At 40.7% G+C, this 24026-nt stretch overlaps 1 protein-coding gene across 7 annotated transcripts in view; it reads right to left on the reverse strand.

Annotated features, from left to right (window-relative positions):
- Positions 1–13156: 13156 nt before the first annotated feature.
- The window catches only part of PHACTR4 (phosphatase and actin regulator 4), a 71349-nt gene continuing 60479 nt past the window's right edge, over positions 13157–24026 (reverse strand). For 6 of the 7 annotated variants that reach the window (XM_075853423.1, XM_075853421.1, XM_075853428.1 and 3 more), the window contains 4 exons: positions 23500–23561; positions 22960–23097; positions 22593–22669; positions 13158–14910 (listed from right to left, as the gene is read on the reverse strand). In XM_075853423.1, coding sequence (XP_075709538.1) covers positions 14895–14910; positions 22593–22669; positions 22960–23097; positions 23500–23561 — 293 coding nt within the window. In that variant the 3' untranslated portion in view covers positions 13158–14894. Of the gene's footprint in view, positions 14911–22592; positions 22670–22959; positions 23098–23499; positions 23562–24026 lie in introns of all 7 variants that reach the window. The other variant, XM_075853422.1, reaches the window with a different exon arrangement.

Here is a 24026-nt window from a genome sequence, read left to right on the forward strand (position 1 = left end):
ATCATAAACTATATAACAGCATGCAGTGTCAATCAGCTGCTTCAAAGGCCAGCAAAATATTGTCGTGTATCAAAAGACGCATGGACTCGCGGGACAGGGATGTAATATTACCACTTTACAAAGCATTAGTGAGGCCTCATCTAGAATGTTCAGTTCTGGGCTCCAGTTCATAGAAAGGATGCCCTGGAGTTAGAAAAAATACAAAGAAGAGCAACGAAGCTAATAAGGGGCATGGCAATTTTTTTACGCCTATGCTGGTGCCCAAAAATCATCCAAGTAAAAATAAGGCCTCAAAATCCTTGCATGGCACCTTCACTTCCAGGCACTGCTGTGTCCGGACAACATATTTAGACCACTTTGGGGGTATTTCTGAACTCAGAAAAATAGCCCAATAATGAGGTCACTTCTTGGGGGTTTCCACTGTACTAGCACCTCAGGAGCTCTGCAAACGCAAAATGGCACCCGAAAACCATTCAGCAAAAGTGCTCCAAATGGCGCACCTTCCCTTCTGAGCCCTGCTGTGGGTCCAAACAGCAGTTTATTACCACACATGGGGTATTGCCGTAATCAAGAGAAATTGCTTTACAAATGTTGGGATGCTTTTTCTCCTTTATTCATGGTAAATATTAAAAATGTCTGTTTTTTCGGAAAAAAATATTGATTTTCATTTTCACTGCCTAATTCCAATAAATTCAGCAAAAAAACGGCGTGGTGAAAATACTACGTCTATCCCTAGATAAGTTCCTTGAGGGGTGGAGTTTCCAAAATGAGTTAACTTTTGGAGGTCTTCACTGTTTTGGTCCCTCCATGGCGTTGCAAAAGCGACATGGCACCCAAAAACCCATTCCAGCAAAATCTACGCTCCAAAATCCAAATAGCTCTCTTTCCCTTCTGAGCCCTGCCGTGGGTCCAAATACCAGTTTATGACCCTATACGGGTGTTACCGTAATCGGGAGAAATTGTTTTACAAATGTTGGTGTGCTTTTTCGCCTTTGTTCCTTGTAAAAATTAAAAATTTCGATGTTTTTTCGTGACATGGTGCCTAAAATATATTGTAATAAAAAGGAGTTCCCAAAATCCACTAGGTGTTCCTTTGCTTCTGAGGCCGGTGTTTAAGTCCATTAGAACACTAGGGTCACATGTGGGAAATTTCTAAAAACTGCATAATCTGGGCAATAAATATTGAGTTTCGTTTTTCTGGTAAAACCTTCTGTAGTGCAGAAAAAAAATAGTATTACAAATAAATTTTGACGACACATACAGAGATGGAATATGGCACATACTAGAGAATGCGAAGAGCCGTTCCATTCACTGCAGCGTACGCCGTCTGTGTGGGAACGGTGCATGCGCCGCTCCCACACAGACCAAAACTAAGCTCGTTAGCAGAGCGAAATCCGGCGCCATTTTCATGTGGACCGGAAGCTGCTGCCGGACAGTCAGATGACGACTTCCGGCCGCGGCTTCCGGCCGTATGTTCAAGGAAGCGAAGACGCAAGGAATAGGAGCGGAGGCGGCAGCAGCAGGTAACTTATGTTTGTGTATGTGATGTGTGTATTATGTTCGTGTATGTTAGTGTTATATTGTCTGCCTAGCACTGTATCTTATCCTCCTACACTGTGCATTCGCTCAGAAAATGGCAGCACACTGTGTAGGAGGTTTGAAGATACAACCCCCTCCTTCTCCTGGCACTAGCCAGAATAAGGGAGGGGGGATTGTGTGAGGACACTAGAGCGAGTGTGTCTACCATAAATTTGCAGCATAAAGCAATGAGGTTGCTTTACCACATTGACCATGCTGCAATTTTGGGAACTGCTCCCTCTACTGACCAGCACATGGAAATGTTATAAATTAGAATCTAATTTATAATATTTCCTGACTTGTGAAAAAATTAAAAAATCTAAAACAATATGTAATCACTCAAATAATGATTGTTTAACTAAAAAAATTAAGAAATAAAATTTCTAGCGACACATTCCCTTTAACCCTTTCAGGACTAAAGGTCCTCGATGCCTCAATGACCAGCCCCATTTTTTCAAATCTGACATGTCATTTTATGTGGTAATAACTCTGGAATGCTTTTGCCTATCCAAGCGATTCAGAGATTGTTTTCTCGTGACATATTGTACTTTATATTAGTGGAAAAATGTGGTCAATAAATTCATAGCTTATTTGTGAAAAATGCCAAAATGTAAATAAAATTTGCAAAAATTATAATTTTTCTAATTTTAAATGTAATCTACATTGTAAAACAGATAGTAATACCACACAAAATTGTTGCTAATTAACATCCTCCATATGTCTACTTTATATTTGCATTGTTTTTTGCACATTATTTTATTTTTCTAGGACATTACAAGGCTTAGAACTCTAGCAGCAATTTCTTACATTTTCAAGAAAATTTCTAAAGGTTATTTTGTCAAGGACCAGTTCAGTTCTGAAGTGGCTTTGAGGGCCTTATGTACTAGATAGGACCCATAAATCACCACATTTTAAAAACTGCACCCCTCAAAGTATTCAAAACAGCATTCAGAAAGTTTATTAATCCTTTAGGCGTTTCACAGGAATTAAAGCAAAGTAGAGGTGAAATTCACAAATTTCATTTTTTTTTGGCGAAATTAATTTGTAATACATTTTTTTCTGTAACACAGAAGATTTTACCAGAGAAATGAAACTCAATATTTATTGCCCAGATTCTGCAGTTTTTAGAAATATCCCACATGTGGCTCTAGTATGATAATGGACTGAAGCACCGGCCTCAGAACCAAAGGCGCACCTAGAGAATTTTGGAGCCTCCTTTTTTTAGAATATATTTTAGGCACCATGTCAGGTTTGAAGAGGTCTTGTGGTTCCAAAACAGTGGAATCTCCCCAAAAGTGGTTTGGGAAACTACACACCTCAAGGAATTTATCTAGGGGTATAGTTAGCATCTTGACCCGACAGGTCTTTTGCTATATTTATTGGAATAGGTCTGTGAAAATGAAAATCTACTTTTTTTCTGAAAAAATATAATGTAATTTTTACAAGGAATAAAGAATAAAAAGCACCCCAAAACTTGTAAAGCTATTTCTCCCGATTACGGCAATACCCCATATGTGGTAATACACTGCTGTTTGGACCCACGGCAGAGCTCAGAGGGGAAGGAGCGCCATTTGGCTTTTTGAGTGCAGATTTTGCTTGGTAATAGTTCTGTTTTGGGTTTTGCTGGTATTTCAGTTTATAATGTGTGGGTATATGTAAGCTGGGCAGAGTACATCAGGGCATATTAAGGGGGTAAATAAATAATTCATAGATTTGTGGCCGGTGTCGCATTGATAAATGGTGCCCAATCTTATCCGCTTTTGGACAATCTGCACAATTTCTGTTGCTATATTCTGAGCGCCAGAACTTTTTATTTTTTCTCCACCGGAGCCGTGCGAGGGCTTATTTGTTACGTTACAATTTGTAGTTTTCATTGGTACCATTTTAGGGTACACATATGATTTTTTTGATCACTTTTTATTCGATTTTTTGGCAAGCAAAGTGACAAAAAAAACCACACATTTTGACAATGTTTTTGTCTTTTTTACTGTAATCACTGTGCGCTATAAATGACATTTTACTTTATTCTGCAGGTCAGTACGATTACAGTGATACCATATGTATATCGTTCTTTTGTTTTGTGGCGGATGCGCAATAAAATCACTTTTTTATAAAATTATTTATTTTCTGTGTCACCATATTCTGAGAGCCGTAATTTTTTTATTTTTCAGTCAAAAAAAGCTGTGTAAGGGCTTGTTTTTTGCAGGACGGGTTGTAGTTTTTATTGGTATTATTTTGGGGTACATGCGAATTTTTGATCACTTTTCATTCTATATTTTGGGAGGGGTGATTGACAAAAAAAAAAAGTGATGCTAGTATTGTTTTTTAATTCTTTTTTGCGGTGTTCACCGTGCGGGAAAAATAATATTATAGTTTTATAGTTGGGGGCGTTACGAACGCGGTGATACCAAATGTGTACTTTTTAACGCTTTATTTTTTTTTCCTATAATAAGAGACTTATTATAGGAAAAAAAGCATTTTTTGTTTTGGTAGCTTATAACTTATTTTTACACTTGTATAAAACATTACTTTTTTTTTTTTTACTTGAAGACCTGCAGCGCTGATGGCTGCTATAATACATTACACTACCTGGGTAGTGTAACGTATTATAAACGGTCAGTGTGACGCTGACAGTCACACTGACAGGGAGCCTATGAGGACCAGCTGCCGCGAATGGCAGACGCAACTGACGGCAGCACCCGCAATCGGTCCTCGGAAAAGTTTGTTGTACTGACGTAGAAGGTCTATCGAAGGCAGTGTGTGGCAATATCTGCGGCTGAGGATTCCGCTTCACGTCCCTGACCATATATGGACAGTGAAGTCAGGGACTACTCCTGGAGCGGAATCACCTGCCGGGGTATCCGCTTTAGGATTAGGGGACCGCTCCAGAAGTCCATGACCTCACTGTCCATATATGGACAGTAAAGTCAAAGTCAGGGACTTCTCCTGAAGCGGAATCCCTGGCCACAGCTTCGTCAACGCTGTGGCCGGGGATTATGGATTCCGCTCCTACAGGGAGCAAAAAAAATCTCCTCCTCCTCACACACTTCACACTGTGAGAAGAGAGCGAGCAGCAGAAAGCACGGCCATCACTCAGATCACATCCAAGTGACAGCCATGCTTTACTCGTCCCCATAGACTTCTACGGGAGCCGTGCGGCCGGGAGAACGGCCCAAAATAGGGCACGTTTCATTTTTTGACAGCCCGGTTCAAAAAAATCGGCTGAGTGACTATCCCCATTTGGGACTATTGTTCCTACTGAGGCCGTGTGAGGGACGTTCAGAGAATGGCAGTCACACGGCCGAGAATCCCTGTCGTGTGAATAGGGCCTAACTATTTTGTGTAGCATTTCTGTCCTACAAGCAGATTCATTTAAATTTATAAAAATGCACATTTTTGCAAATGTTCACTAAATTTAGTTTTTTGTTTTCACAAATAAACACTGAATGTATCGACCAAATTTTACCATTAACATAAAGTACAATGTGTCATGAGAAAATCTCAGAGACGCTTGGAAAAATAAAAATGTCAGATTTGAAGAAGAAAAACCGGCTGTGTCCTGAAGGCCAAAACAGGCTGTGTCCTCAAGGGGTTAACTTCCACATTGGCTAAAATTAAGACAATTTTTCTATGCCAGTAGAGATGCAAGCTTTTTCTGGATTTGCAATATTTTTGTGACACTTTTTGTTTTTAAGTCACACTTTATAAATGCTGTAAGCACTTTTCGCTGTACTTTTGCAAACTATTTTAGAGAAAATCTACAAAAAAAAAGTGCAAATACATTGATAAAGGTGGGCCACAGGATCCAATACACTAACAACCCAGTAGAAGGTTAGCAAAGGCACCAAGGGAGTAAAGATACTCAGCCTACCTAAGCGCTAAGCAGAGCTTGCAGTCTGGCACCAAATACGTCCGTCTGCGCCTTTTAAATCCAAAAGGTTTAGCAAGACTAATCAGCTTGGCACAATAGCATTGCAAGCGCCAAACCCAAGAACTCGTAACTCATCCTCATAATTTTTAAGATAGAAAGAGCATTATGGACGTGTCAAAAGGCAGGATGTCAGTGCATTTGAACTAGTTACCATACTACCATTACCCACGCTGGTAAAAACGCTCTCCTGCACTGGCTGCACCAGAATCTTCAGATTGCCTGGCACTAGATCCAAAAAGCATGGAAGAGAGGGCGGAAGCACCAGAAACTTCCAGTTCTTAAAATAAAAAACCTAAAAAGGTCCTCTTGGGACAGATAAAAACCCCACAATTAGTTTTTTGTCTCTTGGTGACCTTTTTTTGGCATGTTTGATAATTGACTAGTGTTAAAGAGGCTCTGTCACCAGATTATCAAATCCCTATCTCCTATTGAATGTGATGGGCGCTGCAATGTAGATAACAGCAAAGTTGTTTTGTTTTTTAAAAATGATAATTTTTGCCCAAGTTATGAGCAATTTTATATTTATGCAAATGAGCTTTTCAATGGACAACTGGGTGTGTTTTCTCGTTTTACCAACTGGGCGTGTATTGTGTTTTTACCAACTGGGCGTTGTGAATAGAAGTGTATGACGCTGACAAATCAGCGTCATGCACTTCTCATCCTTTCCACCCAGCTTCTTTCACTGCAGACACACAGCGTGTCGTCACCCACAGGTCCTTCAACCTTGGCGTCGGACGGAGATGATACATGGGCTCCAGCCGTCCGAGAAGGTAATATGCTCGTCTCTAGGGAGTTTACTATGCTTACCTGCACACAGTGATGCAGATTCAACTGTACTCTCTCGGACGCCTGGAGCCGATGTGTCTTCTCTCTTCCGACGCCAAGGTTGAAGGACCTGTGGGTGACGTCACGCTGTGTGTCTGCAGTGAAAGAAGCTGGGTGGGAGCGATGAGAAGTGCATGACGCTGATTTGTCAGCGTCATACACTTCTATTCACAACGCCCAGTTGGTAAAAACACAATACACGCCCAGTTGGTAAAACGAGAAAACATGCCCAGTTGTCCATTGAAAAGCTCATTTGCATAAATATAAAATTGCTCATAACTTGGGCAAAAATGATGGTTTTTAAAAAAAAACAAAAAACGTTATTGTTATCTACATTGCAGCGCCCATCACATTCAATAGGAGATGGGGATTTGATAATCTGGTGACAGAGCCTCTTTAAATAACCCATTAAGCCGCCAGCCTATTTTGACGTTCAGGACCACAGGAATTTTTTCATTTTTGCGTTGCTGCATCGCGAGAACCATAACTTTATAATTTTTCCATCAGCGTAGCTGTATGAGGGCTTTTTTTTTTTGAGGAACGAGTTGTATTTTTTAATGACCCCATTTAGGGGTGCATATAAAATGTTAGCTTTATTTTGTAGGGGTATGGGGAAAAAAAATTCTCTTGTAGTTTTTTTGCATTATTTTTACGTATTTTCACTGTGCGGTATAAATGACACGTTAAATACAGGTCGTTAGGATTGGCGCAATACCAAATATGTATAGGACATTTTTTTTTTTATACCATTGCAAAAAAAAATAAAAATAATTTGTTTACTTTTTTTTTTTTTTACCTTAAACACTTTTCAATAAAGTTTTCATTAACTTTTTTTATTCCCACTAGGGGACTGCACAATGCGATCTATTAAATGCTTCTATAATGCTTAGGTATACTTCGGTCGTGAAAGGCAATAATGCTTTTGGTATACTAACAGGCAAACAGCCATCAATGGCCTGGCACCCTTTGTTAGGCTCCCAGATGCCGGGGCAACCCATCATCTCACCACAACCACCACCCACTTATTACATCCTTTTGGGGTAAGAACACCGCTATTAGGACGTAATGGTACGTCCAAGTGCAGTAAGGGTTTAAAGACTTAACCAAAAATTTTGAATAAATATTTCAGCCATTTCTCATCGTTTGCTCCTATTATTTGGTCTCTTATTGCATATTGAAAATTTTATCTAAAGAATTCTTACATATGTGCTCCTATAGATCAGCCATTTCCCCTTCCTCACAATCCTGTGTCTGGCTGTAAGACAACTGGCTGCAGCAGGAGCCTCCTCACTCTGCTTTATCTGCAGTATGACACAAGGATCGTTAAACCAAAGGATAGTTAAACCCCACCCACTTTTGTTGAGCCCCACCCCTCAGTCATTCACCCACCGAAAATGGAACAGTTCAGTAGAAAATTAACCCATGTTGCAGGATTTTTACGAGAAAATGCAGACAATCCTGTAGACTAACAAACACTGTGGGCACATGTATCTCCTGTGTACTTTAAAGGGAAGGTGTCACAAATTATATTTTTTTATGTTATTGCTTTTAGTATGTCATTAAAATAAATTTTATTTGTGTTTTCGTGTTGTACTTTTTTCTTCCTTTTACTTCTCTATGGGGGCTGCCATTTTTTTTTTCATCTCTGTATGTGTCGATTAACGACACATACAGAGATGGAATACGGCACATACATCCCCATAGAGAATGCGAACGGGAGCCGTTCCATTCACTATAGCTTACGCCGTCTGTGTGGGAACGGAGCATGCGCCGCTCCCACACAGTCCAAAAGGAAGGTCTTCGGCAGAGCGACATCCGGCGCCATTTCATGTGGACCGGAAGCCGCGGCCGGACAGTAAGATGACTACTTACGGTCGCGGCTTCCGTCCATATGTTCAGGAGCAAGGACTAGGAGCGGAGGGAGCAGAGGCAGCGGCGGCAGGTAAGTTATGTTTATGTATGTGATGCGTGTGTATGTTCGTGTTATACTGTCTGATTACCACTGTATCTAATCCTCCTACACTGTGCATTCGCTCAAGAAATGGCGGCACACAGTGTAGGAGGTTTGAACATTCAACCCCCTCCTTTCTCCTGGCACTAGCCAGTAGAAAGGAGGGGTGTTTGTTTGAGCACACTAGAGCGAGTGTCTTCTCCAATTTTGCAGCATAAAGCAATGAGGTTGCTTTACCACATGCCAATGCTACAATTTTGGGAATTGCTCCCTCTAGTGACCAACACATGGAAATGTTATAAATTAGAATCTAATTTATACTATTTCCTGACTTGTGAAAAAATTAAAAAAATTAGAACAATGTGTAATCATTTATATACTAGCAGTTTAACTGAAAAAAAAATATATATATATTTTTCTAGCGACACATTCCCTTTAATCATTCCCTTTTAGGTTTAGTGTTCGTTCTTCTGTCCCAGTTAGGAAGAATCAGAGCTTAACCCATTGTGTGCTGCCTGAGGACAATATGGAAGACCGTTTTAGTACAAGTTTTAGGATGGCATTTGGTAGTATACTATTATACTAAGAAATTTGCCTATTCTTTTTCAAGTCAAAGAACTAGATGATATTTTATCTTGTTGATGCACCTACAGGTTCTTACAAGTGTGACACGGTTGAAATAAAACAAGTAAATATGCAATGTTTCACAATCTTCTGATCAACAAATATAGACAAAATGGTTTATTTGTAACACTACATATCTATTTTATTATCTTCAAAGAATGTCGCTGAGCGTGGTTACATGTGGGTCAGTTTTTTGGAGGTTTTTAGCCACGATTTTTGCAAAACCGAAGCAAAAACAAACATGAAACTGACACATGTAACTTCACCCTTACATTATGTGGGGGTGTAGTAAATGTTGGACGACATCTACGCGATGGCACAAATCCTGTAGCTTTAGTGCATTTGTTGTACTTACATGTTTGTCACGATCCTGAAAATTGTGGCAAAAAAAAAACCCAAAACAAAATCCAAATACACCTCTGCCGCCCCATTTTTTCCAGTTCACAATGTCAATTTAAGGGAGTAGAATGAGATTAGAACAAGAATTACCCCCCCCCCCCACCCCAGAAACAGCGCTATTCTTGTCCGTGGTCTGTATCTGGTACTGCAGTTCAGTCAGATTCACTTGAATAGGGCTTTGTGGAAATACCAGACAGCCCAGAGCGGTTTCTGGGAAGGGACACTTTAACTCTTTTTATACCCCGGAATGAAAAATAGGTTATTCTCCCTGCTAGGGCTACTACATAGCCACATACATGGATTTGTCTATAATCCAACAAATATAAGACAGCACTCCAAAAAGTCCAAGTAGTGGTGGGTCACCTCAATATAGTGCGTGTTACTGAGCTACAGTACCAAGGAAAGCGGACCATACAAATGAGCTATAGCTCAAAGGAGCCGCGCCACCTGAGGGTCTGACTCCCAGCAAGCAAACATTGATGGACTATTATAAGTATAGGCCATAAATATTGCATCCTAACTAATTTGCCATGATTAAGTAACAGTATTTTCTAATACACGTTAGCTTTATCATGTCCTTTATCTCCTGATAGTGGAGTTAAATGGATTGTAAAAATTAATTGTGGATTTTTTTCATTTGCTGTACTGTACCTCAATTTTCTTCATAAAGAAAAGCAGTAGTGTTGCCTATGGCAACCAGACTGCATGTTTAAAAGGATTTTCCAGAACACTTATTGGCTGCCACAAAGCGTATTTCCAGTAAAAAAAATAACAAAAACTTTAAGGTGCTCTTCGAGTACCGTCAAAGCTCAGCCTATTGCGCACTAACAGGAAGTGTTCATCGCTGGCAGAGGTTCTTTGGGCAAGTGCACCTCTTTGAGCTAAACCCCTGATTGTAGCGCTCGCTCAGCAGGGAGGAAGTAAAGGGCTGCAGTAATTCAGGTCTCCTTCTACTCTGCCCCATACTGAAAAATAATGGAGCGTGCAGCCTGCACGTGAATGAAGCTAATAAAAAGGATTAGAAACGTGGCTTTACACACTGAGGTGCAGATCACAAGAGGTTTTCAAGTAGATGACTGGATGTATACTTTGATAGGCTACTTATTTTTGATCTGTGAGTGTCGGACCCCATGTACCACCACAATCCAGCACGGTTTATTGGCCAAGCCGTGGGCCTTTTCCTTCCTTCCCTTAGCTCTCTCCCGGCACTGAACCACCCCTCCCTCATTAAGATCTTACACTCTCATTTTCTCAGTGTCGTGCACAAGCCCATGCTAGCAAAAGAAGCCATAAAAAGGAATCTAAATGCCTTGGACTCCATTTACACTGGTGGTATGGCTTCAGGTTTTATAGGATCCATGACAGATGGGACAGAACAGTTATGATCAGTCATGATAAAAAAAAAATGTTACTTAATTTTTTTTAATAAAAATTAACCTAATGGACCAATATATTTTTAGAACTGGAGAGAATAGTGCAGTGCGCTATGCTATTCTGACCATCAAAATGCAGTGAAAGCCTGATTGAAAAAAAAATTGTGCAAGCGAGACAGACTTTTCCTTGAAAACGTATTAAGTCAATCCATAAAAAGTTAAATATATAGAAAGCACATAAATGATAGAGGTGGGAACTGAAAATACTGCAAATAATATATATAGTCACCGATAGGTCCGCAGTAAACTAATTTAACAATATAGTACTATAACAACTATAGCAATTTTATTGTAGACTACGTTTTTTTTGTCCAGGCCACTGGACATGCAGTGTAAACCACCTACTAGTGTTCGAGAATACGGTTCAGATTTTTTTAGCTACTTTATCAGGCGCAATATACACCGGCTAGTTCACAGTAATCTATGTTGTTCTTTACTGGGAAGCAATGCCCTCTGATGGACCACTGATCAGGCTTTTTCAACACCATCCCTTGGCTGTCAATGCCCTGTTTTACCTCAAAGTGGAATTCATTTGTAAATTAATTTTAGCTCATCATGACGAACCAGATGGTGCAGAGACCCGGGGGAATCCTTCCCTAGTCCTGGAATAAGTTAGGTGACACCCTAATATCCATTACAAATTCATATTTATGGGGACCATGACTTCCATAGAAGCCATAGTAGAGTTCTGTCTGGCTACGAGATGCTTGAAAAGTATCCCATAGAGTGGATTTTACTTTTATTAGTTTGAAAGGGTTATTTGAATCATCTAAAATAGTTGGCCACTTATCAAACATACTTGGCATGGACTAATCAAAAGTTGTCCTTCCCCCGTCTGACCTGTAACATGCCATGTGTGACAGGGGAGCATGAAAACCATTGTACAAAAGAAACAAAAAATAAAATTAAAAAAATACAAAATAATAAAAAAAAAATTAGAAATATTTGGTGGGCTGAGGTACACACAAAAACACATCAATAATCGCCAAAGGCAAAAAGAGTAGCCCTGGTTTCCCAGATACCTATTGAATGCTTAATAGTATTGTAACGTATAACTTTATTATGAATAACTATAAGCATACATATGAAATGAAAGTCTCCATATAACGATACTAATAATACTCTGTAGTCAGTACCATCTAAGTGCAGTCAAACCACCATCTCTGATGGCCGCACTACCTATATGAAACTACTATGATTCGCGGCTGCAGTCCGCATAAAAAGGGACTTAGAATTGTCAGAGCACGTTGAATTTTAAAAAAGAAAGAGGGGGGGCTCTTTCTTCTTTATTGAAATTTATAATAAAGTTATACGTTACTAAAGTTATACGATATTAAAGTTATAGGTATCTGGGAAACAAGTGAAAACCATTGTGGCACAGTAATGAAGATGGCGGTCACATGATGTATCATACATGCGCAGACTCAGGCCCAATGCACACGACCGTGCCCGCAATCACGGCCCGCGATTGCGGGCACGGCCGGCCGCTGACTGACAGCCGCATTTTCGGGCCGTGCTCCCATACAAAAGTATGGGAGCACGGCCCGCAAAATCCGAAAGAACGGACATGTTCCATAATTCCCGGAACATTTCCACGGCACTGACACCCTTCCGTAGTGCTACGGAAAGGTGTCAGTGTTCAATGAAAGTGAATGGCTCCGTTTTTGCGGACCGCAATTGCGGTCCGCAAAAACGGAGGTTTTTTTGCTGTCGTGTGCATGGGGCCTTATACAAGCTTATTTTTTTTACTTGTATGGCTCTTGTATAATATTTGCGCATCCATAGGTAGGAGACATAATTGACTCAGAGGTCACGTGATACATGTTACAGATTGGTTGGGGGAAGCTAAACTTAAACTGCCATATGCGGGGTAGGTTTAGAAAGTGGCCAACCCCTTTAAGTTATGGCTTCGTCTGGGACCTCAGTTTCCCTTTGGCATGTCTGCTAAACCGCGACATTCCCACCATCCTGCTTTGCAGGGAACTGCAACAGTTCTATTCAAGCAAACGGTTCTGCGCTCTAGTTCCTAGCAAAGCAGGTGGCCGGGACAGTTACTGTGCAGGGATGATCAGCGAAGGAGCGACAGCGCTTAACTGGTTTTGCTGCCCCTTCATTCTGATGATCGGTGAGGGTCCAGGCAGTCTGACTCCACTGATCTGCAAGTGGTGGCACATCATAGCAAAGGGCCTTCACTTACTTTAGCGGGAAAACCTATGCTCAACATTGAAATATCTATGTTTACTATACGCTTAATAAAGACTTTCCAACTGCAAATGCACTTTTATTTACTCATTCCCAGTTCTCTACTATTGCTCCTCTTTGCAAACGAATGTCCATCAGTTGTCTTTGCTGGTTTATTTGAAATTTCCTCTGAAAAACAAGACACTAAATAACCAATTTTTGCCTAAAATATTTTTTTTTATTTTCATAATTAAAATTCAGATTAAGACTAACTGATATACAGATGCTGATACTAGCCAAGTATACATATATATACACATACATACATATTCAGAAAAAAAAAACAATATTCCAGTTGTCCTTTGCAAAGTCAGACGTATGTTACATATATATATATACATCTTGTATCTCTCAGAACATGTTTCTAAAGCACATTAATGGTTTATAGTAAGGCGTAGTGTATTACTCATGTGAAACCGGTGTATAAAAAAAAATGATAAAAAAAAATGAAGTCTTCAGAATTATGCCATACTTAATGGGTCCCGGACCTCAAAAAGCTACATCTCCTTATGCTTGTAGAAGGGAACCGGTCACCTTTTGCAAGAAAAGATTCACTAGAACTTTATTCATTTAAAGCCCTGCTCATTCTGGGGCTGGAGTCCAGTGGGGGACAGAATTCTCTGCATTAGTTGTCAAGCCCTAGGTAGGAACGCCCAATGGGCTCAAATTTAGAATAAGCAGGGATTTAAATGAATAAAATAGGATATCCTGTATCTTTTGCCACAAAACTACATATCTGCTCAGCTCCACCTACTCTATAAAGATGCTGCCCACAGATTGGACAGCATGTTTAACATGAAGGGTCAATGCACACAATGCGTATTACGTGTGGTTTTGCGGGTGGCAAAACCACAGCGTAATATAGTACTAGCATAGACAAAGATTCCAGGTAATCTCATGTCCACGCTGCGGTATTTAGCGGGACGTAAATTGATCCGCGGTGCGTATCTTCGAAAACGCCGAATGTCAATTTATCTTGCGATTCCGCTTGCGAATTCTATCCTTTTAGTTCTACAGAAATACATAGCAAAACCCGCATGACAACGCCACAATTTCCGCAGCAAAACGTAAAAATCACACCGAAAAAACGCATAAAAATACGCACCTTCAAGTGCGTTTTTTTCCTGCTAATTTCTTGGCAGTTTGGCTGCATATATTCCGCCGCAAAATACACAACATGTGCATGGAGCCTAAAAGGTTCCTTTTAAAAATGTATGCTATTAGAATCTGTGTGATAAAGTGGCGACGATTCCTTAGACCAATGCTCTTAGTATTAATGTTACAGTGAGTTATTGGAAATACTGGCTCCATGGTCATGTAGAAGTATAAACCTAAGTGATCTGCTGTGAACCTATACATGAAACCGATGGTCTGGCAGATTCTAGGACTAATAAGTCAACCGTGCAATATTCACACTATATTAAATTTAAAACACAAACTAAACCACTCATCCCTGAGAGATACCTTGTATCCATTGGAAGACCTGTACACACAGGTAAGAAAACTCTTCAGTCCATCTGATTCAAAATACGGAAAGTATTTAAGAACAAAAAACCCACAGGGCCAGCCCCAGACTCCTAAAAACCTAAATCAAGGCACCGTAAGCTCACATGATCACTGGAAGAGATGTCCTTGGTGTGACAATAAAAAAAATACTTGAAGTGGTTAATGGAAGTTCAGCACTAATTGGAGGTGGAGAACTTTTGCTCTAGTTGCAAGACACTGATTCCTTACACCATAAGGTTGGATAAAACTGGGATTCACAAGCTACACAGTATTACTCTACAATGCCACCTTAGACTATAGCAGGTGCAGGCCAGAGGTAAATCAGAGGGAAGACAGGCTTGTGATTGGCACAACTTCCTATGTAAGTAAGTGCTTCTTGCCCTAAAAGTTCTCTTCATGCGTCTTATTAAGGTCGATGAAATCTGTAAAGTGAAAAAGAAAAAACATTATACTTGACATTGGTTGTATGTTTAGCACTTGTAGCACTAATGTAATTACATTAGTTAATATGTTTAGAAAAAAAACACATGTTGTTCAAGATCAATCAGGGAGGGGAAGAGGAGTGGATGAGGGGGGGGGGTAGGAGAACCATACCTACAGCTAGTTAAATTGACACTCCTGAAAAAATTAAAACACTGTGCTAAGCATAAAGCAGGGCCAAAGGGGCAGTGTATGACTTAGGCTTCATTCAGACGAGCGTGCCGATTTGCGTGTGTAAAAAACGCAGCGTTTTCTCTACATTTCATGTCCGTGTGCCATCAGTGTGCTTTGCATGTGTTTTTCACGTTCGTGTAAACACTTTTTATTTCTCTGCATTTCTGTGTGTATATATATATATATATTTATTTTTTTAATTATTTAATATATCGATTTTTTATATATAGTAACCAATGCCTCCAGGCTGCCCTGACAACCACCGGCACCCTGCAATGGGCTCCTCCCTATTTCTAAAGACTTGTATGCCAAGGTCACTATTGACCACGGCATCTTAGTAGTTACAAGGCTGGGATGAAAGTTAACTCCAATCCAGGCCGTTAGAGGGAATACACAGCTAACACCAGCAGCGTATGAAGCCAGCTCCATACTTCTCCCCCCACACCATGACGTACAGCAGGGGTCAGCAAACTGTTGCACCAGTGTCACAGCCAGCACATGGGGCATGGTTTACTGGCACTCTTTCCTCTCCCAGTGTCCAGCTTCATTGTGAGCTTGGTGGCACTGAACACAGGGAGAGAGTGGCGCTTCATTATGTGCTTAGCGGCACTGATCACCAGGAGAGAGAGCGGAGCTTCATTGTGTTTGTCGCTGCCGAGCACTTGGCAAGAAAACACTGCAGCACTGCTCTCTCTCCTGGTGTTCAGCATCCCCAAGTGCATAATGAAGCACCACTCTCCTGGTGATCAGCACCACAAGAAGAGTTCAGGAAAAGAAAAAGTTAGCAATAGTTGACAGCTCTCGCTTTTATGTGCACCCCCCCCCCCCCCAAGCTGGTGTTCAGTAGTCGCTCTCTCTTGTATGTGAAGCTTCCCCAAGTGGGCATAGTAGCATCGGTCTATCCTAAGAGCCATTCTCTCGAGCTGGTATTCAGTAGCTGCAGTCTCTCCTATGTGCACCCCCAGCTGGTGTTCAGTTGCGGAGATCTCGCCTATATGCCCACCCTCTCCAAGCTGGTATTCAGTAGCTTCAAATGCACCACTAGTGGGTCATCTTTGCAAAGAAATTCAGGGACAAGGGACACACTAAAATGTACTTAATTAACTGATTAATTGGTTTGTGTCACATACATGGCAACAGTTTGTCTTATATGACTCATGTTTGATGAAGTACTCAGTGTGCCATGCAATGATTTTATTTTTATTGGCACGCCATACAAAAAAAAGGTTGTGCACCCCTGGCGTACAGTTACGTTGCAGTGCAGCAAGGCGTTAAAGATTATTTGGGATTTGCTTTGCATTGGTTTGATTTGGCAACCTGCCTTTTAGCTTGCATCCTTAATGTCATTTATTGCCTTTTTAACATTAGATTTTAGCCACGTAATTTTTTGGAAAATTAAAATACCATCCCTCCTTGAGAGAGCCACATATTATGTACTGAAAACAGGGTCAAATCCTGTCAGAGAAAAGCAGGGAGGACTACGAGCCAAAATGATTAGACCACTACAGAAGACCAGTACATGTTAGGAGTACTGTGGCGGAAGAGAAAAGTTAAGAACCACGTGGTGCCTATTGTGAATTCAATCTGTGTAGGAACAATAAATAATCCTTAAACTGCCAAGGACATACTGTATGTAATATGTTACGACTTTAAACATTTGACTAGAACTAGAATGTAAAGGCTAGAGCTTTGCTTTGGGTATAATTTTGAGTCCAGAATAGTGCAGTTCTCCGTGCGCAGAACTCGTTTGAAGTCGGGAAGCAGGAAAAGTTTAACTTCCTGGCTTTGTGTATTAGGGGTGGGAGAGGGAAGTTGCAATTGAGAGCAGGAAGAAAGATCTACAGTCATCTCTCCCCTGTACAACTTTCCAGTGATGCCAGGGGTGCAAATTCACACTATCACCCCCCTTACCAAAAAGATGATGTGCTCCCTGGTGTCTCTTTCTACTAAAAGGGTGCGAATATGAGCAGTTGCACATCTCATCACCCCCTGAACCTAGTCAGACCACTTGTCTGTAACTCCAATGTTTACCGGCACCTGGATCCCAGAGATTCGTAGTCTCTTCTGTTCTGGGGAATATTTGAAGATACGTCCATGTAGACATAGGAATAGGTGGCATGTATGGACCCTGCACATCTTGAATATTTTTAGGGGCTGTTGTGTGTCTAAGGTTCCACTTGTGTCAGACTTTTAGTCACAAACATACATTTGGATGCAATTTATTACACTATGTTACAGTTTGATGCAAAATGTCAAGTAGGTGCCCAGGAGTGTAAAGTGCTGGCTGGCATTTTTACAATGCACAAGGCACTTTCATAAAATATATACCTATGTGTGTTTAGTATGAATTTTTTTATTTTAGAATTCAAATTGTATTTGTGTATGTCAAAAGTGTGAAAATTGTGCCAAAATCCCTGCCAGTGAAAGTTTTAATGGAGGTCTAACTTTATAAAAATATGTAGAAGTGGATCACAAAAAACAGGATCCTATATACCAAAGTGCTTTCCAGGAGCAGCTATTTGGCATCAAACTGGCCATTACATGTCACATTAACTCCTTAACGCCGAAGGACGGACATATCCGTCCTCTGCAGCTGCTAGTTCGCGCAGGACGACCGATATATCCGTCCTGTGATGGCGCGGGTACTGTCACTGTACCCACGCGATCAGCGGCAGGAGCACGGCTGTTATACACAGCCTGGCTCCTGCTGCAACTGCCGGAATCGAAGCGCGCTTCGATTCCGGCAGTTTAACCCATTAAATGCCGCTGTCAATGGTGACAGCGGCATCTAATGTGTTTGACAGAGGGAGGGAGCTCCTTCTGTCACCCCATCGGTGCCCCCGCAAACAAATCGCGGGTCGCCGTCGGGTTTTCTTTGACAGCCGGGGGTCTAACAAAGACCCCCAGGTCTGCCTTCAGCATCTGCCTGTTAGGCGATGCCGGAGGCATGACCTAATAGGTTGCCTGTCAGTTTTACACTGACAGGCAATAATGCTTTGGTATACTAAGTATACTAAAGCATTATATATGCGATCGGCACATCACATAGTGAAGTCCCCTGATGGGACTTAAAAAAAAAAAAATGTCAATCAGTTAAATAAAGTTTGTAGAAAAAAAAAATAATAATTACAGTCAAAATCAAATAAAACTACTTTTTTTGCCCAAAAAGTGGTTTTATTCAGTAAAAGTGTCAAAACAAATCACACATACACATATATGGTATCCCCGCGATCGTAACAACTTGACCAATAAAATGAACACGTTAATTAAACCGCCGGATGAACGGCGTCCAAAAAAACCGCAAAAAACAACGGCAAAATGCTCTCTTTTCTCCCATTCCCCCCATAAAAAATAAAATAAAAGTTAATCTATAAGTCCTATGTACCCCAAAATAGTACTAATGAAAACTACACATTGGCCCGCAAAAATCAAGCCCACATACGGCCACATCGACGGAAAAATAAAAAAATGACGGCTCTTGGAATGCGGTGATGCAAAAACAAGTAATTTTTTTCTAAAAGGGTTTTTATTGTGCAAACGTAGGAAAAACATATAAAACCTTTACATATTTGGTATCCCCGTAATCGTGCCGACCCATAGAATAAAGTTAACATGTTATTTAGGCTGCATAGTACACGGCGTAAATTTATAACGTGAAAATTAATGCTGGAATAGCTGCTTATTTTCAATTCTCTCCTAAAATAAAGTTAATAAAAGTTAATCAATATATTGTAAGCATCTAAAAATGGTGCAATTACAAAATACAACTCGTCCCGCAAAAAACAAGCCCTTATACGGCTATGTCGACGGAATAAAAAAAAAGTTACGACTCTTGGAATGCGACCGTGAAAAAACAAAAAATAATCCTTGGTCATTAACGTGCAAAATGGCCCGGTCATTAAGGGGTTAAGCCTGCTAGTTCAACAATATAAAAGACAAAAAAAAAAAAAAACCTACAAGAATATTAAACCCAATAAGTTTATTATTGGGAAGAAGTGATTTTCAGGCTTTAGTCTCACATGATGCGAAGTGCTAAAGAGATTAAAGAGGCTCTGTCACCAGATTTTGCAACCCCTATCTGCTATTGCAGCAGATCGGCGCTGCAATGTAGATTACAGTAACGTTTTTATTTTTAAAAAACGAGCATTTTTGGCCAAGTTATGACCATTTTTGTAATTATGCAAATGAGGCTTGCAAAAGTCCAAGTGGGTGTGTTTAAAAGTAAAAGTCCAAGTGGGCGTGTATTAGGTGCGTACATCGGGGCGTTTTTAATACTTTTACTAGCTGGGCGCTGTGAAGAGAAGTAACATCCTCTTCTCTTCAGAACGCCCAGCTTGTGACAGTGCAGATCTGTGACGTCACTCACAGGTCCTGCATCGTGACGGCCACATCGGCAGCAGAGGCTACAGTTGATTCTGCAGCAGCATCAGCGTTTGCAGGTAAGATCGACTTACCTGCAAACGCTGATGCTGCTGCAGAATCAACTGTAGCCTCTGGTGCCGATGTGGCCGTCACGATGCAGGACCTGTGAGTGACGTCACAGATCTGCACTGTCACAAGCTGGGCGTTCTGAAGAGAAGAGGATGTTACTTCTCATCAGAGCGCCCAGCTAGTAAAAGTATTAAAAACGCCCCGATGTACGCACATAATACACACCCACTTGGACTTTTACTTTTAAACACACCCACTTGGACTTTTGCAAGCCTCATTTGCATAACTACAAAAATGGTCATAACTTGGCCAAAAATGCTCGTTTTTTTAAAATAAAAACGTTACTGTAATCTACATTGCAGCGCCTATCTGCTGCAATAGCAGATAGGGGTTGCAAAATCTGGTGACAGAGCCTCTTTAAACTACAGATGACAAAAAGTCTGGAAAGGGTTACAAAGCCATTGCTAAGGCTCTGGGACTCAGTTGAACCACAGTGAGAGACATTATCCACAAATGGAGGACTTGGAACAGTGGTGAACCTTTCCATGAGTGGCTGGCCTACAAAAATGTCACCAAGAGCGCATCAACGACTCATCCAGGAGGTCATAAAAGAACCCAGACAAACATCTAAAGAATTGTAGCCTCACTTATCTCAGTTAAAGAGGCTGTCACCAGATTTTGCAACCCCTATCTGCTATTGCAGCAGATAGGCGCTGCAATGTAGATAAGAGTAATGTTTTTTGTTTTTTTTAAAACGAGCATTTTTGGCCAAGTTATGACCATTTTTATATTTATGTAAATGAGGCTTTCTCAAGTCCAAGTGGGCGTGTTTAAAGTAAAAGTCCAACTGGGCGTGTATTATGTGCGTACATCGGGGCGTTTTTACTTCTTTTACTAGCTGGGCGTTGTGTATAGAAGTATCATCCACTTCTCTTCACAACGCCCAGCTTCTGGCAGTGCAGACACAGCGTGTTCTCGAGAGATCACGCTGTGACGTCACTCACTTCCTGCCCCAGGTCCTGCATCGTGTCGGACGAGCGAGGACACATCGGCACCAGAGGCTACAGTTGATTCTGCAGCAGCATCGGCGTTTGCAGGTAAGTCGATGTAGCTACTTACCTGCAAACGTTGATGCTGCTGCAGAATCAACTGCAGCCTCTGGTGCCGATGTGGCCGACACGATGCAGGACCTGGGGCAGGAAGTGAGTGACGTCACAGCGTGATCTCTCGAGAACACACTGTGTCTGCACTGCCAGAAGCTGGGCGTTGTGAAGAGAACTGGATGATACTTCTATACACAACGCCCAGCTAGTAAAAGAAGTAAAAACGCCCAGATGTACGCACATAATACACGCCCACTTGGACTTTTACTTTAAACACGCCCAGTTGGACTTTTGCAAGCCTCATTTACATAAATATAAAAATGGTCATAACTTGGCCAAAAATGCTTGTTTTAAAAAAAAACAAAAAAAAAACGTTACTCTTATCTACATTGCAGCGCCGATCTGCTGCAATAGGAGATAGGGGTTGCAAAATCTGGTGACAGAGCCTCTTTAAGGTCAACAATGTACATGATGCCAGAATAAGAAAGACAAAATGGGCGAAAATGGCATCCATGAGAGGGATTCAAGGTGCAAATCACTGCTGATCAAAAGGAACACATGCTTGTCTCGCATTTGCCAAAAAACATCTGGGTGACCGCCATGACTTTTGGGATAATATTCTGTGGACTGATGAGTCAAAGGTAGAATTTTTTTGGATGACATGGGTCTCGTTATATCTGGCATAAAGCTAACTCCGCATTCCACCATAAGAACACCATACCAACAGTCAAACATGGTGGTGGTTGTGTGATGGCAGTGTTATGGTCTGGGGCGGCTTTGCCTCTGCAGGACACGGATGACTTGTCAATTGATGGAACTATGAATTCTGGTCTCTATCAGAAAACCCTGAAGGAGAATGTCTGTCCGTCAGTTTGTGACCCCTAGTAATACTGATGAGTGGCAAATACTATTTCACAGCACTAGAACTAATTTTTTGGGTGGGGGTTTGAAACAGCAATTCCGCCATTGTTTTTACGGCATTCACAGTGTGGTATAAATGACATAACTTTATTGTTTTGGTCTACACCAAATTTATATTCGTTCTCTTTTTTGTTTTACTACTTTTGCACAGTAAAATCACTTCTTGTAATCAGATTTTTGTGTCGTCGCACCCCGACTTTTAGTTTTCATTGGTACAATTTTCATTCCTTTTTCTTTTTCTTTTAGTGGAATGAACAAAACCGCAATTTAGTCAGTTTTTTTAAATATTTATTTTTAGGACGTTCACAGTGCAAGATAAATAATGTGATCATTTTATAGTATGGGTTCTTATGGATGCAGGGATACCAATTTGTATTAATTTTTTTATTTATTCTCTTTAATATAAAGAAGCATTATTCAATGGAAAAATGGCGATTTTTGTTATATTTTACTTGGGATACTTTTCTGCTTCAAAACAATTATGTATACAATAAAATGAGGACTTGAACATGCGATTGTTTGATCACTTACATAATACACTGCACTACATATGTGCAGTGTATTATGTAGTGCAGTGTATTACGTAGTGCTGTATTCTACTAACAGGCAGCATATTAGGGCCTAATAGGATTATGTCCATGGCAGACATGGGGGCCTTTGTTGGGGCCCCTTGCTGCCATGGCCACCCCCGATCATGTCACAGTTGACGATGGGCTGACAGAGCTATTGAACGTGGCATCTAAGGGATAAATAGCCCCTTCGACCACAGATAATGCTGAAGCCCATCACACGTTCTGGTTTGTGGGGTTCAAGTAGAACATTTTGCGAATTCCTAATATAAAAGTACACAAGGATAATGGTCAATGATACTTCTCGAAAAGATTATAATGATCAATTACCAATATGTGTTACCAAAACAACTGGTTTCAATTGCTAAAAATAGGTTACAGATTAAAAACTTGCTTTAAATTTTTCTCCGTCACTACTGGACTTACCTTGTATAGTGTTTGCTCTCGTCATGCACGGCCATCTCAGAGCTCTTGAAGTCATTTAATTCCTTACGGATTGCTGCCTACAAGATAGAAAAAATGTGTCATCTAAAAGAAGATATCAGACAGCCTCTCCCAGACAGTAAGGGAAGTAGAAAGGTTACTATTAAGATGATGTAAAACGTCTGCCCCCTAGAGGCACTATTGCTAGAAAATACATTATTTATCCGAATTATTGGTACCTTATATAAGAGATACTCCCGTTACAGTATTAACCCCTTCCTACCTGTGCCACATTAATTAAGGAACTAATGGCATTGCACTAATGGCTACCCTGCTAATTTACACACATAATACAGAGACGGTCCCTTACTTTGTCAGCAGGGGTGAGCTTGGTCCAGGGTTTATCAGCTCTCCTGTCATAGTCATGCGCATCTGTCGCTTCCACATACTCATTAAATCGAAGAATCTTCCGCTCCAACAACTCCGCCACTGTAGGTCTTTGACTGAGCTACACATAGAAGTGAGAAAGAAAGTTGTGGCTTAATGACGCTAACGATTAAACCGATATTATGACACAATCTGCACCCTTGTCAGTAAGGAAACCAATGCTATAAAATAAAGCGGTAAAATCTACAAAGCAATACTAAAACAGAGATCTAGATGTGGAATAAGCATAAAGCAAAGAGAAAAAGAATATCGCAATCCAGATTCAGGATACATATGCGGAGAGTATTATGCCTTGTTTTTTTTCTACCAAAGTGGGAGTAGGTGGAAATATAGAATTAGAGAGTTCTGGAATATGGTAGAATTCTAACAGTCCTAGAATAGTTAGCCTTTATCTAACCTTAGCCTGATATATTCTCTAAAATAAAGGCTGATAAATGCTATCAATTATTTTCTAGGCAAATACCTTGCGGGTCAGTCGTCTCTTGATTTCCCGTCTCTCTGCCAGCCGGTCAGCTTCATTCTTTACTACAAGTAAAATATGTACAAGAATGTCATCCAATAATAAAAAGCCTCTGGAATGTGGGTTTTTTTCTGCAAACACCTACCCATCCCACAACTGGATTGTTTAGATAAGGATTGACTTTATCCCTCCCTTCTTAGCTTTTCTCATCTCCTTGTTAAATTTTCTAGTCTTACCTTATTATAAGCTCCAACTTATGCCCGCTAAGCGTAGGCATTTAGTGATATGCATGCATTGGAAAATGCCTTCATTTGAAACAGTCAGCCACTTCCTTTTCTTAGTAATCTTAAGACTGATAGCAAAAAATAGCAACCAGTGTGTAGAAGCCTTGAGCATCCTCCCAAATATTCTGCGGTGTTCCTGCTGACCCCAGTGGAGTAGAACTTTACATTTCTACCCTCTTGTGCAATGGTGCTATGACCCCCAATATAAGATTACAACTTCATCTACTCTAATCCTCTCCTGTATCT

Source organism: Rhinoderma darwinii, chromosome 2 (genome assembly GCF_050947455.1).
Source record: "Rhinoderma darwinii isolate aRhiDar2 chromosome 2, aRhiDar2.hap1, whole genome shotgun sequence".
In the NCBI taxonomy this organism is placed as follows: Eukaryota; Metazoa; Chordata; class Amphibia; order Anura; family Rhinodermatidae; genus Rhinoderma; species Rhinoderma darwinii.